The sequence below is a fragment of the Acinonyx jubatus genome, chromosome A2 (assembly GCF_027475565.1).
Source record: "Acinonyx jubatus isolate Ajub_Pintada_27869175 chromosome A2, VMU_Ajub_asm_v1.0, whole genome shotgun sequence".
Classification (NCBI taxonomy): Eukaryota; Metazoa; Chordata; class Mammalia; order Carnivora; family Felidae; genus Acinonyx; species Acinonyx jubatus.
The window spans coordinates 153,925,481-153,939,084 of record NC_069383.1 but is presented as its reverse complement, the minus strand read 5'-3'; the positions used below and the strand labels follow the sequence as shown (position 1 = coordinate 153,939,084).

The 13,604-nt window shown below is 54.6% G+C and overlaps 1 protein-coding gene across 5 annotated transcripts; it reads left to right on the top strand.

Annotated features, from left to right (window-relative positions):
* The first annotated feature begins 6 nt into the window (after window positions 1–6).
* On the top strand, window positions 7–12,819 carry HSH2D (hematopoietic SH2 domain containing). Of its 5 annotated transcripts, XM_053219701.1 has the most exons (8): window positions 7–967; window positions 1,091–3,723; window positions 4,351–4,468; window positions 6,471–6,612; window positions 8,034–8,123; window positions 9,141–9,306; window positions 9,744–9,878; window positions 12,075–12,819. In XM_053219701.1, the coding sequence occupies exons 4-8, from the start codon at window positions 6,488–6,490 to the stop codon at window positions 12,699–12,701; spliced, it is 1,143 nt and encodes a 380-aa protein (XP_053075676.1). In that variant the 5' UTR covers window positions 7–967; window positions 1,091–3,723; window positions 4,351–4,468; window positions 6,471–6,487; the 3' UTR covers window positions 12,702–12,819. The 5 variants fall into 5 exon arrangements, with proteins under 5 accessions (XP_053075676.1, XP_053075678.1, XP_053075675.1 ...); XM_053219703.1 differs by having other exon boundaries at window positions 7–3,723; window positions 12,135–12,819; XM_053219700.1 differs by having other exon boundaries at window positions 7–3,723.
* The last annotated feature ends 785 nt before the right edge of the window (window positions 12,820–13,604 follow it).

Below are 13,604 nucleotides of genomic sequence, written 5' to 3'. Positions count from 1 at the left end.
CCCCCCCCCGTTTTCTCTTCTTAACTGTCAAGCCAGACCAAAGGGAAGCACAAATTACGGAAATCCTGAGGAAAGAAGCGTGGGGGGAGCCCTTCCTGTTTCACAGCCAGGTGCTGGTCTGCAGTCCAGCCTCGGCCGGCTCCGTGGGCCTCTCTCGGCATTCCCCACCTGAGCACCGAGGGGACGCCACGCGTGACCCCGAAGACGCAACCAACCACACACGGTCCACCTGTGATTGGGGCATCTGTCTGCCTCTGGGCCCCCGGGCAGCCCCCCTGCCCCCCACCCCCCGCGTCCTCTTCCCTCCTGCTGTCTCCAAACTGGACGTTCTTTCTAGCTGAGATTTTTTATTTTTCCAGATCTGTAGTGCCATGAAGTGATTCCGTCTTTGATTTCCAGCGGCAGACCCAGGTGCTTGGGAGCCCGTGCGCACCTCTGGCCGGACGTGGCCAAGAGCGTGAGGCCGCGCTCGGCGCTGGCCGAGGCCCAAGGCGACAGGCTGGCCGCATAGCAGTCGGAGTTGGTTTTTAGCTGCCGTCACCAGGTTCTGTTGTGACAGCTCTGCCCTCCTGTAGAGACTGTGCAATTGGACCAGGTAGCCAGGTCGGAGAGGCGTCACCAGGGAGCCTTTATTTTTTCTTATCCTTACCCCCTACTCTCCGCCACCCCCCCCTGCCCCGCCCCAAGCTGCTGTCAGTCCAAGCCATTGGCGTTGTAGTTTCTTCTTTTTGGAATTAAAACCAACATACCAGCAATAGTCTGCTCTCCCCTGAAATTTCTTAACATGCTCTGTTTACATTGATAAATGCACTTAAGGAAAACAAATTAAAGCTCGTTTTAAAGTTAACGGATTTTTTTTTTTTTACAGCTTATCTTAGTTCTTTCCTTAGTTTTAATTTCATCAGTAAAATCATAGATTGGACTAGATCAGCGTTAACGGATTTTTATGTCCACACGTTCCCTGCAGGTACGCAGCTGTGGCCAGGTGTTGGGTCCGGGGTCCTCAAGATGCCCGTTAATTTAAAAGACAGGCCTGGGGGTGCCTGGGTGGCTCATCCGGCAAACCGCCCAACCCTTTATTTCGGCTCAGGTCGTCATCTCGCGGTTTGTGAGGTCAAGCCCCAGATCAGGCTCTGCACTGATGGCACGGAGCCTGCTTGGGATTCTCACTCTCCCTCTCTCTCTGGATGGCGCATCTCAGCCTGGGATAGACACATGTCACTGAGGGATCGGCTGCTGTCAGCATCGTGCTCATCATCGTTATTATTAGCATCGCTATTTGTTTTGCTCCCCAAGAGCAGAACCCACTTCTGTTTTTCGCATCTCGTCTCTTAACGGGGCACAAGTCACGTAAATAGCTCACGGCTCTGAGCTGTATTTGCCCCATGATGCTCCATGTCTGCACCTGTTGCCCCCCCCCGCCGAGTCAGGCTGGGGTCCCGGAACCTCCATCCTGCCTTAGACCCGGCCTTTTGCTGAGAGAGGAGATTTGATGCAGTGGCAGACAGGGAGAGATGACTCCTCGACTTTTTTCTTTTTTTTTTAATAACGGCTTTATTGAGATCTAATCCACCCACCAAACCGTCCACCCACCGAAGTGCAATTAAGCGGCTTTCAGCGTATTCACAGCGATGTGCCACCATCCCTGCGGTCCATTTTAACACATTCTCCTCACTCGGTCCCCGTGAGCTGTCACTCCCCAGACCCCCTCCTCCAGCCTTCTGGCAACCATTAGTCTTTCTGTCTCTGGATTTGCCTGTTCTGGACACTCCATAGAAACGGGATCGTACGCGATGTGGCCTTTTGGGTCTGGCTTCTTTCACTCAGCATAGTTTTCTAGATCCGTCATGTAGCACATGTGAAGACTGCTTTGCACGGCCGAATAATAATCCGTTGAAAGGATGGACCACGGATTTTTTAATCTAGTCATCCGTTGATGGACATCCGGTTATGTCCACTCTTTGGACACCTCAACTGTTGTCTGTTCCGCGGGCGTGCCTGGTTTCTTCCTGCCACAGGGCCTTTGCCCTTGCTGTTCCCACTTGTGCAAGCCTGGCCTGCATGTGGACTTGCGCGACAACCGTCTCCCTGTGGACTGTGGGCTCCAGCAGGGCAGGGACAGTGCCTGTCTTGTCTTCTCCATCCTTAGCATCTAGCATGGTGCCCACAGTTGGGGTTCAGCCAATGTTTGTGGAGAGAATGAATTAACAAATAGAATGAAAGCATTGTGGGACGAATAGAACGGTTGAAAACACAGAAAGCTCAGCGTTGGCAGAGCCTGGCTGTCCCACCCCCGCATGTCCCCAGGGCTGAGAAGGCACTGTGGTCCCTACACAGAGAGCCACCCCACATGGGGCCATGGAAGTCCTACTCACCAGCTGGGGCCTCGAGTGAAAAGCCCAGAATGTGGCACAAGAGAGGAAGGGGCCTTGGAGTCCCAGCCCCATATCTTGTGGCTGGCTGGTCCTTTCCTGGAAGTCCCTCTAGGGGCCACCTGCCTGTTCACGGTTTTGAGGACTGTGGTCACCAAGGGCTGGGGGTTGATTCTGTTGTGACATGCTCAGGGGAGGCCTTTACTGTGTGTAAGACCACATGCCCCGAGCAGGTCAAGGTAATCAGAATGGAGCCTTCTGTGGTGGGGCCTCAGCTGGCCAGGCTAGAAGTGGCCTGAGACACCCTACGTTTCTGGAGACTGAACTTCGTGCAAATGAGACCCCCATGGCCAGGCTTTTTAAAGTGACAGCGCCTCTAGGACAGGCGCGTGCCCCCCCCTCCCCACCCCTGGGGCACGAGGTGGGGAGGCCACTGACCCTGGACCAGGGCGATGGGCCCGAGGAGAGGCCCCCAGCTCAGCCCCTTTCTGCCTGAAAGAGGAGAAGGAAGTGGTTTTGCCCATGTGCCGGGGAAGGAGCTGTAGCACACATCCGGGGCTGCCTGACCCGTTCAGCGCTATTTCCTCCACGCAGGGCCCACATTGTGTGTAGGGCTCCCCAGACCGTTGCGGTGTTTTAAAATCAGAAGGAAAAAAAAAATGAATACAATAATAGTGAGCATATAATAACGAATCCAGCCTGGACTCTCTGGGTCTCAGTGCCAACACGGTCATAAAATACCATTTTAGAGACGGTGCTTTGTTTCATTACAGAGGACAGCACAATGTGGCCCCAGCCTGTCCAGGCCTGACGCTGCCTCAGAGCCTCCTCCTAGAGCCCTCTCTTTTTGCACCCCTCAATCAAGTGAACTCCTCTCTGTCCCTAAGTGCCACTTACTCCCGATCACCGAAGCCCCCTCTGAGGTTCTTGCAACTCCCGTTCCCCCTTCCAGCAGTTTGTCTGCTCTGAGACATTAGCAATTAATTTCTTATTCTTCATTGCTCGCTAGATTCTGGCAGCCAGGAGGGTGGGGCTTGCACCTCTTGAGATCACCTCTCTGTCCCCCGAGGATCTGGCACACAGTAGGTGCCCAATAAAGGCTGGTCACGGTCTTCACAGAGCAGGGGCCTCCCTCTACCTGCAGCTCAGCAGTTCTGTGGACTGCGGACAGCCCTTGCGACAAGGTTTGTCCTGGTCCCGCCCCTGGGGCTCACCTGCTTAAGGAAACAGGAACAGCCTGGGGGCAGCAGCCCCACCCCCGCTGACGTGCAGACCCTGAACCGAAACCGAGGTTCCTGCAGGCTCCCTGCACAGCGAGAGTGAGAACCTCGGCTGCCCAGGGGTCTCCCAGGTACGTGCCCGGGTGGGGATCCCTCAGCCGGCCACGTGCTCACTTCTGTGCCTGCCCCCTGCCGGGCGAGCCCGGGACCCCAAGAGCCCCAGCCCCATCCCAGACCTCTAGAAGACAGAGCATGGGGCCCAGGTGGGGCCAGAAGGAGGGACAGGGCTGGCAGAGACCAGAAAAGCGGGAGGAATTTTCAGTTTCCTTTGAACAATGGAGCTGGAAAAAGGGCTTTCCTGGCAGGGGAACAGCATGGGTGAAGGCGTGGAGGGGAAGAGAGCTTGGTCAGTTTTGAGTAGAGCGAGGATGTCCTTAGGGCTGTAATACGGGGGCAAGGAGATACGGGAGCCGCAATGCCAGGGTCAGGAGCTTGAAACTTAGTGCAGATTCATTCAGCCCTAGACAGTTATTCCTCAGCAAACACCCTGCCCCCTCGCTGTCCCTGCCCAGTGCCAGGTAGTGCTGGGGACCCAGAAAAGTCTGAAAGAAGCTAGCCCTGGGCCCCATCCCTAGAGGCCCTTAATATGGGGGAGACAGAGCCAGACACAATGCTTTGTGCGAGTCTCAGCCTTGGGGGCGCTCACCTAGGCCTCCTGAGCTAACCACACATATCTCCCCTTGCCAAACCAATTACAGCTGGATGGACCCCTGTGGTCATGACCACAAGCTGCACATCAGCAAGAACCCTCTGGAAACTCTGAAGAAAGAAAATCTATTGCTTGCCAGCCCCGGAGCGTACAAGATAAGCAGGTGAGTAGCCAGTAGACAGAAAGCCAGCACACATGTGCCTGGAGCTCTGCTTGTATTGGGGGCGAGGGTGGGGGCCGAGGGTTTCTGGGGCTCACCCCCTATTGGTGAATTTAAAACATAAGAGAATTTAAAGCGTGGGAAGAGAGAGAGAGAGAGAGAGAGAGAGAGAGGGAGAGAAAGAGAGAGAGAGAGAGAGAGAGAGAGAGAGAAAGAAAGAAAGAAAGAAAGAAAGAAAGAAAGAAAAGAAAGAGAAAGAAAGAAAGGAAGGAAGGAAGAAAGAAAGAAAGAAAGAAAGAAAGAAAGAAAGAAAGAAAGAAAAGAAGGGAAAATAAAAAGCGACCCAATGACCAGTTACCTAAATCAACCAGGATCTTTAAAATAAAGGAGCCTGGTGGTGGGGACGTGGTGGGGGAAGCGGAGACGGGGAGCATCCTGGCTCTTTATCTAGTTCTGTGGCTGGCAATGTGTTTATCCCAGATAGACTTCATCCAGTTAATAGCCGATGACTTAGCAGTCAAAGCTTAAGTCAGGCACTTGCGTTAGAGAAAGAAAAGCCAACTGTCAAGGCTTCCACTGAACACAGACACTTGAGCTCCAGGAGGCAAAGCTTAGGTAGGAGCAGAGGAGAAAGTGGGAGACAGAGAAGGGTGCCAGAGCTTTGACTAAGAGAAGAGACAGGAAAGCTGCCTGGAGGAGGGGATATTTTTGCTGGGTCTTAAAGGATATGTAGGAGTTCTCCCAGGTAGAACAAAGAACAAACCTATGTACATAACCCCATGCTAGCCATTACTGGATTCGTGAATATTTATTATATACATCCAGTGCTTAGTTCTGTACCACCTGTACTTTCCCAGCTAAATATCATGTCCCCAACCTACAGATGAAAATAAAGGCACAGAGGTGTTAAGTGACTTACCCAAGGTCACACAGCAGCTAAGTGGGGGAGCTGGGGCTTGAACCCAGGCTATCTGGCTCTGATTCCAGGTTCTTAATTGCTTTGTCACCCTGCTTTATTAAATGCTTTCTTCTTCTGTTTTTTTTTTTTTTAATGTTTAATTATTTTTGACAGAGAGAAACAGAGCACAGCAAGGGAGGGGCAAAGAGAGAGGGAGACAAAGAACCCAAAGCAGGCTCCAGGCTCTGAGCCATCAGCACAGAGCCTGATGCGGGGCTCCAATCCATGAACCATGAGCCTAAGTCAGACACTTAACCGACTGAGCCACCCAGGCACCCCTATTAAATGTTTTCTTAATAGTTCTCTTTAATTTTACTTGTCCCAGAATTCTTTGGGCCTCCCCTTGGAGGGCAATCTCAGCATCTGTCTTCAGGTGGAAGAAAGTCAATATTGACAGAGTTAGTCAATATGTCCCCACCCTCTGGAAATAGTAACAACGACCTTCTGAAATATTAAAACATTAGATAGGGCCAGGGTGGAGGGGTGGGCCAAGTTAGGGACACGGTTAAGGGTGAGCATAAAGGGTCATGAGCAGACCATCCAGGAGGGCTTGACCCCATTGCTGGTTTTGCATTGATTTGATACTCTTTTGTAAATCAGTACTATTATTTTTCTCCTTGTCATTGGCTTACAAAGTCCGGTGTTACCTTGAGCTTAAAACTGTCAAGAACTCAGGGCGCCTGAGTGGCTCAGTCAGTTGAGCATCCAACTTCAGCTCGGGTCATGATCTCACAGTCTGTGGGTTCGAGCCCCATGGCAGGCTCTGTGCTGACAGCTCGGAGCCTGGAGCCTGCTTCGGATTCTGTGTCTCCCTCTCTGTCTGCCCCTCCCCTGCTCATGCTCTGTCTCTCTCTGTCTCTGTCAAAAATAAATAAACTTAAAAAAAAAATGAAAAAAAGGAAGAAAGAAAGAAACACAAGCCAGTGTCAAGCCCCTTGCCCTGGCCGGCTAGAGGACTTGTCAAAGGAGGAGGCACCAAGAACTGTAATAGAGCAAAGTATGGGGGGTGGACCAGGCGTGACTCTCTCTTCTCTCTCCTGCTGCCAGGTAGCTGCTCCCCAGGAAGCCATGAACGAAGCCGGAAAGCTGCCCCCGCCATTGCCCCCACGACTGGACTGGTTCGTGCAGACGCAGGTGGGCCAGCTGGCCCAAGGAGGGGTCCCTGCATGGTTCCATGGTGCCATCTCGAGAGAGTGAGGACACACCCGTACCTTCTACCCTGCCCTTCACCCTCTCTCCTTGCCTGGGTGGGTTTTCTGCAGGATTCTGGGCTCAGCTCAGCTCCGGGTGTTAAGAGAGTAAAAAAAGAGCCCTCAGGCCCTTGACGCTTGAACCCTGCCTCTTCTGTGGACTCACTGGGTGACCAGGGCAAGTTACTTCCCATCTCTGGACCTCAGCTTTCTCTCCACAAGTGCTCACCACCCCAGCACTGCCAGGCACCCCTCCCCCAAGGCCAGGCATCACCAAGCAATGCTGGCAGGATGCAGCCTCAGAATCCTTCTTCACACACGGCCCCCAAACAGCTGCTCTCTCTCAATGCATCAGGGACATGAGCAGCATGTCCATACCGGACAGAGTTCTGGACTTTCCACACTGGGCTACGTTCTGAGGCCATGAACAAACTCACCTCATTAGTCACCCACTTGGTTCCAAATGAACGGAGAAAAGACTGCGTATGGCCTCCCTTGGCGTGCGGGAAATTGAGAGAACATTGTGAAAGCCACCGAGAGGACGAAGCAGGCATTGTCTCTGAGGTCTGGGGTGTGCCAGTAGGGATACAATGTGAGCCACACGTTGTAATTTTAAAGCTTTTAGTAGCTAGAGCAAAAGAAGTAAAAAGAAACAGGTGGCATTCGTTTTGATCCTATCTTTTATTCCACCCAGTATCATTTCAATAGGAGTACTCAGAACTCATTGATAATTTAGTAAGCATTCCTTTATCTTGTACTAAGTGCTCAAAATCTGGTGTCATAGGCTGAACGGACATCTTGATTCGGACCAGCCACATTTCAAGTGCTCAGTCGCTACCCATAGTCAGGATTAGCTCGGGTTCATAGGCTCCCCAGCTTGTCCTGTAGAAGACCACCTTCCTGTCTGTGATACCCGGATAATAGGAGTAGTAATCATAGCATTTGGTGAGCAGTTCTCATGCTCGTGTTCCACGCATTTGATCTGCTCTCCGTCAGTCCTGGGGTGAGGGTTTTACTTTCCCCTTGAGGAAGCTGAAGGTCAGAAAGGGACTGATGTCAGGTGCCACACGGCTGATGAGCAGCAGAGCTGGGGTCTGAATTCCAACGCGTCAGAGAACAGGCATTGTCACCTACGACACCTTGATCCACCCAAAGATGCCTTCGTGGGGGTATTTTAGGCATTGGGAAGGCAGGCAGGGGCTGTGGGGGATGGGAGCAAGTCTGTCCTGGGGTCAAGGTCATCAGAGGCCTCCCGCCACAGCTGGGAACACCCCTGCCCCTGAATGTCCCAAGGTCTGAAACAGCTGAGAAGAAAACACGATTTTAGGTTTGTTCAGTACCGGGATGACAGGTGCACCAGGAGTCTGGCCGGTACGCGGGACAGCTGGGTCACAGTCGTGTCCCTCCCGTGTGTGTTCTTCCAGGGATGCCGAGAGTTTGCTGGAGTCACAGCCGCTGGGATCTTTTCTCATCAGGGTCAGTCACAGCCACGTGGGCTACACTCTGTCCTACAAGTAAGGCCTGGGCAAGGGACGAGGGAGGGGGCAGGAGGGCTCCCGGGCTTCCTCGGAGGGGGCAAGGGATGCTTCATGCCACGACGTCTCAGAGAGCAACTGGTGAAAAGTTCTGGCCAACTCTGGCTGCAATGAGCAGCTACAGGGCTGGCTGTAACCAGCATATGGAGGCTTGGTGGTAACTGAGCCTGTGTGTCTGAAAACAGGGGCTGCTGGGAGCCCAAGAGTGGCTACTGCCCTCGCCTAACCAGCCCCCGCCCCCACCCCCATCTACCTGGCAATTCTCTGACTCCACCCAGAGGGACGTGTTAGGGAAACTCAGGGCAGTCCAGCTCCTTAAGGCCTCAAAAGCTGATCTGGCATCTCAGAAGATTCAGCTGCACAGACTACTTTTCAAAAGGATTCTAGGCCAGAGGAATAAAAAATCCAATGGCCCCACAACAGAGTGGCCCACAGGGGAAAAGCTTAGGGCCCGAGTCACACAAAGGCTTGGCTGTGTGACCTAGGACGAGTTACTCAACCTATCTGTGCCTCCCTCAAAGTCCTCGTCTCTAATATAGGAATGCTAAAATCAATTCAGAGTCTCAATGCGAAAATTAAATACGATATAGTAAGCACATAGTGGGCCGTTAATAAGTGCATCCATTCATTAACAGAGCATTTATCAAGCACCTGCTGTGTGCCAGGCATACAGCCTTAGCCTGGGGCCTGACTCAAATTTTCATTATTATCATTTCTGTTGATCATGTGACCCTAGCCAGGCACCAAGCTAAGCTTTTGTCTGCAGTAGCTTATTCCGCTTTTGTAAGAACCCCTGAGGTTAGCCTTGGTAGCCCCAGGTTACAGATGGGGAAACTGAGGCACGGTGCGGTTAGTCACTTACCGAGTGTCACATGGCTAAAGAGCACAGAAGGCTAATGGGAGCCTGAACAGCTGGTGCTGGCGGCTCGAGGGCTGGGAGACGGGGACGGAATGAGGAGGAACGGAATTTTTCCAGCCCCAGCAGTGTCTCCGCAGAGCCCAAAGCTGCTGCCGCCACTTCATGGTGAAGCTGTTGGACGATGGGAGCTTCATGATCCCTGGGGAGGAGAGGGTCCACGCCTCGCTGCACGCCCTGGTCACCTTCCACCAGCAGCGGCCTATGCGGCCACACGGGGACCTGCTGACACAGCCCTGTGGGCAGGTGAGGGTTGCGACCCCCGTGGGTCATAGCCGCCCCCCGCCCCCTGCTGGGGCCAAGCCCCCAGATTCATTCCCACTCATCCCATCCAGCCTCTTGTGTTTCTGTCACTCTCGTGGTCCCTCTCCTCCCACGGCCCCACCCCTCCTGCCTTGTACCCTGCCCGCACCCCCCCCCCAGGTCCCCAAGCTAATTTTTCCAAGGGCTCATGTGCGGGTGGTGAGGGGTATAACCTTGGCCGATCTATAGGAAAAGAGTATTTCCCTACAAGGCTTGTGGCGGGGGTAGAGGGGTCTAGCCCTCAAAAGCCAGCGTGGGAGGGGCATGCTTCCTGACCAGGGCCGTGGGCAAGGCAGCTCCTGAGCCCACCACCCCCAGTTTGTCCGGGACCACCGCGTCCCCTCCTTGGGGCGGAGCTGCAAGTCCCCTCTGCCCCGCAGAAGGATCCAGAGAACGTGGATTATGAGGATCTCTTCCTTTACTCCAATGCATTGACTGAGGAAGTCACCAGCCCCACCCATGGCCCCAGCAAACATCAGAACCCTTCCTCCTGTTCCATGGTTGCACCTGAGGAGGTATGTGACAGAAAGCTGACATCTCCCACACGGGAGGGGCAGGAGCAGCGGTGGCCAACAGCTCCCAGAGGAGACTTTCTAGAGCGACAATTAGATCCTATAGCTCCAACTAAAGAAGCTTCTGGTGATTTTGCAGGACCCTGCAACTAAAATCCCGGCCCAGTTCCAGCCTCTCTGCTATCCCTTCTGCTGTTCAGACACATCAAGCTAACCTCGGGGACTTTGCATGTGCTGGTCCCACCCCAAGACCTTTGCACATGTTGGTGGCCCCCACCCCAGGGCCTTTGCACATGCTGTGTGCACTCTGCCCCCAGATTTCCTATGCCCGGCTTCTTTCTTCAATTCCTCAAGTGTCTCCCTACCCAGCTCCAGGCTGAAAGGAATCCTCTCTGCATTTGCCATCCCATCACCCTGTTTACGCACTGCAGAGCACTCCTCACGATATACAACGTCTTGTTTATTTGTTGGCTTTTATGTTTCCTGTCTGCCTTCCCTATCAGACTGTGAGCTCTGAGAGACCTGGGACTCTGTCTGGCTGGCTTGTCCACCCTGTCTCATGCATATGCCTAAGTGCTCCACTAATGGATCTGTAGAGTAGGTGAATGAATAAATGAACGAATCCCATCTCCTCAGGGCTGATTGGACCCTCAGGAGCCCCTAACCCCCCACACAGCAGGGAAATTCCAGCAGCAGTGGAAATCAAACAGGCCAGTGTGATGAACATCAGCGGGTGTGGGGCTAAAGTGTGAAGGGAGCAGTCAGGGAAGACCTCCCAGAGGAGATGGCATAGGGCTGGGACATGCAGGGTAAGGAGGAGTCAGCCACACACAGAGATGCAGGGAGGGTGTTTCAGGCAGGGAAGAGAGCACATGCAAAGGTCCTGAGGCTCTGTATGTTTGGAAAACAAAAGAACAACAAAAGCCAGTGTGCGGATGGCGTGCGGTGAGTGGTGAGTGCAGAGGAGGTCACCGGGAAGTAAGGGGCCAGGATCAGGAGGAGACAATCACGCAGGACCTCGGGGCCAGGGTGAGGACATGGGGTTCTTCTAGTCCAGGTGTGCAGGGGGACCCGCCATGGGAGAGCCTGTGGCTGCCAGCTGCAGAAGGGGGTGCCTGGGGGCAATGGTAGAGGTGGCAGGAAGGAGGCAGGGAGTGTCCAGGTGGGAGGGACCGGAAAAAGATCTCTAGGGGTGGAACAAGAAGATATTTGGGACATTTTGGAAGGGAGCTTGCCGATGGCTTGGAGGGGGAGGGGGAGGGGGAGGAGAAGCTGGACGTTGTCGTGGTTTGAGTCCCTGGGCCCTCCATTGTTCGGGAGGTGATCCCAGGAAGTACCCCGGGGGGAGCCAATGAAGGGCGTCTTAGCGAACAGGTTCCCCTGTAGGCAACCAGGGCTCCGTCTCCCGGGGAAGTCTGGGACTCTGCGTGGAACTGGGCACTTCAGTTATCCCACCCTAGGGGTGAGGAGCCGGGGTATCGATCCTCCAGCTTCCAGTAGCCACTGGTCAAGCGCTGTTCCTGGGAGAGTTTAATTCTCTGGCACTTGTGGCCTGCCGGTGCGGCCAAGGAATGACCCCAAGCAGAGTCCCCACTGCTGGCATTTGGGAGCGGAGCTGGGGGCGCCTGCGTGCCCAGGGCAGAGGGATACGGATGCGGCATTGTCGGCCATCTGCCACAAACGTCACCTGGTTTTGGCCTGAACAGCCGGGTAGATCAGGGGTCAGCAACCTAGGGCCCGAGGACCACATCTGGCCAGTTTCCATATGGCCCTGCGTCCCGGTGGCCCACGAGCTGAGCGTGGCTTTCGTGTTTTCGAAGAGTGTTGAAACAATTAAAACTAAAGTAATATCTCATGCGATATTATTTCGTGAAAGTCGGACGAAAGCCAAATTTCCACGTCCATACGGTTTTCCTGGAGCGGGGGCACACGTTCTGGTCGATGTGCTATCCCTGACCGCTTTGCTCCGCGACAGCAGAGCTGGGGAATGAGACAGAGGCCATATGACCAACGAACCTGAAAACGTTTGCCCTCTGGCCCCTTATGACGAAAGTTTGCCAATCCCTGGGGGGGGGGGGGGGGGGATAGTGAAGCTGGTTATGGGGATGGGAGAGATGGGGCGTGGGGTCAGGCTTGGGTTCACCTGGGGTCCTTCTCAGCCCCAAGATGCCTGAGTGGGACCCGTGTCCCAACCTCCAGGGCAGATTCAGAGGTTTGGCGGGCGGGATGGCCCCAGGTCTCACCTGCGCTTGGTTTCAGACCTCAGGAAGGCCCATCCTGCTCCATCGGCCAAAGGGAAGGAGGCCATCGGCAAAGACAAGCAGAGACCCCAAGGAGGAGGCCACTTCCTCCTGCCCCCCGAAAGCCCCCCTTGAGGAGGCCTGCCAGAAACTCTGGAGAAACTTCAGGATGCTCCCCGAGACGGGCAAGAGGTTCCAGCAGCAGCTGAAATCCCACTCGGCACCTGTGAACTTGTCATCGCTCTGGAATGCTGGGCCACCGGCACTGGCACACAGCTCAGGGGCCAGGCCAGGTGACACACACTGGGAAGACGACGTCTCCACAGCCCGCTTTGCGGCCACGTCCCTCACAAGTCCCGCACAGTCCCAGGATCTGAGAGATGGAGGTGACCCCTCCGGGAAGGCCTCAAGATTGGCCAGCGGGAGCAAGGTGACCCCGAGGGTCAGGAGTTGGCACCGAGTGGTAATGAGGGCCCTGTCCTCAAAAGCATCCAAACCGGAGACAGAAGGGTTGGCAGAATCCCAGAGGGACTGGCTCCCTGAAGAGTACCTCACGCCGCCACCCTTTGCCCCTGGGTACTGTTAGAGCTTTGCCCTGGCTCTGGGACCCTTGCTGCAGGGGCTGCTCACACCGGACCCCTGGTTGTCTGCCCACCAGCCCGCAGGAACCTGAAAAATGTAATAAAGGCATTGCTTGGGTCCGGCCCTGCCATTGCCAGTGGGGTGACCTGGTTACTCGAATAGTAATTATCAGTTACAGCCGGGGGCACAGTAGGTGCCAAGTTCATGATTTCTTTTACACCCCCAAGCAGACCCAGCAGGTAGGCTCATGCTGCACACTTTAAAGAGGAGACTAAGGGTCCAAGAGGAGGAGAGGCGCGGCCAAGGTCACCCAGCTACAGGGTGTGAGCACCTGGATTGGAAAGCTGGTCAGGTGGCGCCCTTTCCCCACGTCCCCTGCGCGTGGCTCAATTCCAAGTACGTCCTCGCCTGTAAATGGAGCTGCTCACTCCTTCCTCCTGGGGTTCCCTGCCGATGAAGGAGGTGAGACTTGCAGAGGGCTTGGCCCACAGTGCAGACATCGACATCAGCTCTAGGGGAAGCTTACGAGCCTCTTTCCTTTAAAGGAGGAGAGGAAGCCCGGGGTTGTGGCTGGTGGCGAGCTCTGGAGGAAGTCCCAGGTCACTGGGCTGTGTGACCTCTGGCAAGTCACTAGACCTCTCTGGGCCTGCGGGCTCATCTGGAAAATGGGGAGAGGCGCAAGCAGTCCCTCATTCTCACATGAACCATCAGGATGCACAAGAAAGCGGAGACTTTGGCTCACGGAAGGTGCTTAGTAGGTGGAGGTTGGAGAGTGGGAGTGGGGTCTAGAAATGATGCACGTGGAAGGTCCCTGGGGGCGAGTCTCGATTGCAGGAATGAGCACTCTTTGGACTAACTGGGGCTATCGATGGGGCCCCAGGGCGACCACAAGTGGAGTGAGTGTGGG

Bases quoted from the DNA above. Each gene is read 5' to 3' on its own strand.
- HSH2D (XM_053219701.1), top strand. From the start codon at position 6,488: ATGAACGAAGCCGGAAAGCTGCCCCCGCCATTGCCCCCACGACTGGAC. The intron at 6,613-8,033 runs GTGAGGACACAC...GTGTTCTTCCAG, and splicing joins CATGGTGCCATCTCGAGAGA to GGATGCCGAGAGTTTGCTGG. The intron at 9,879-12,074 runs GTATGTGACAGA...CCCAACCTCCAG, and splicing joins CCATGGTTGCACCTGAGGAG to GGCAGATTCAGAGGTTTGGC.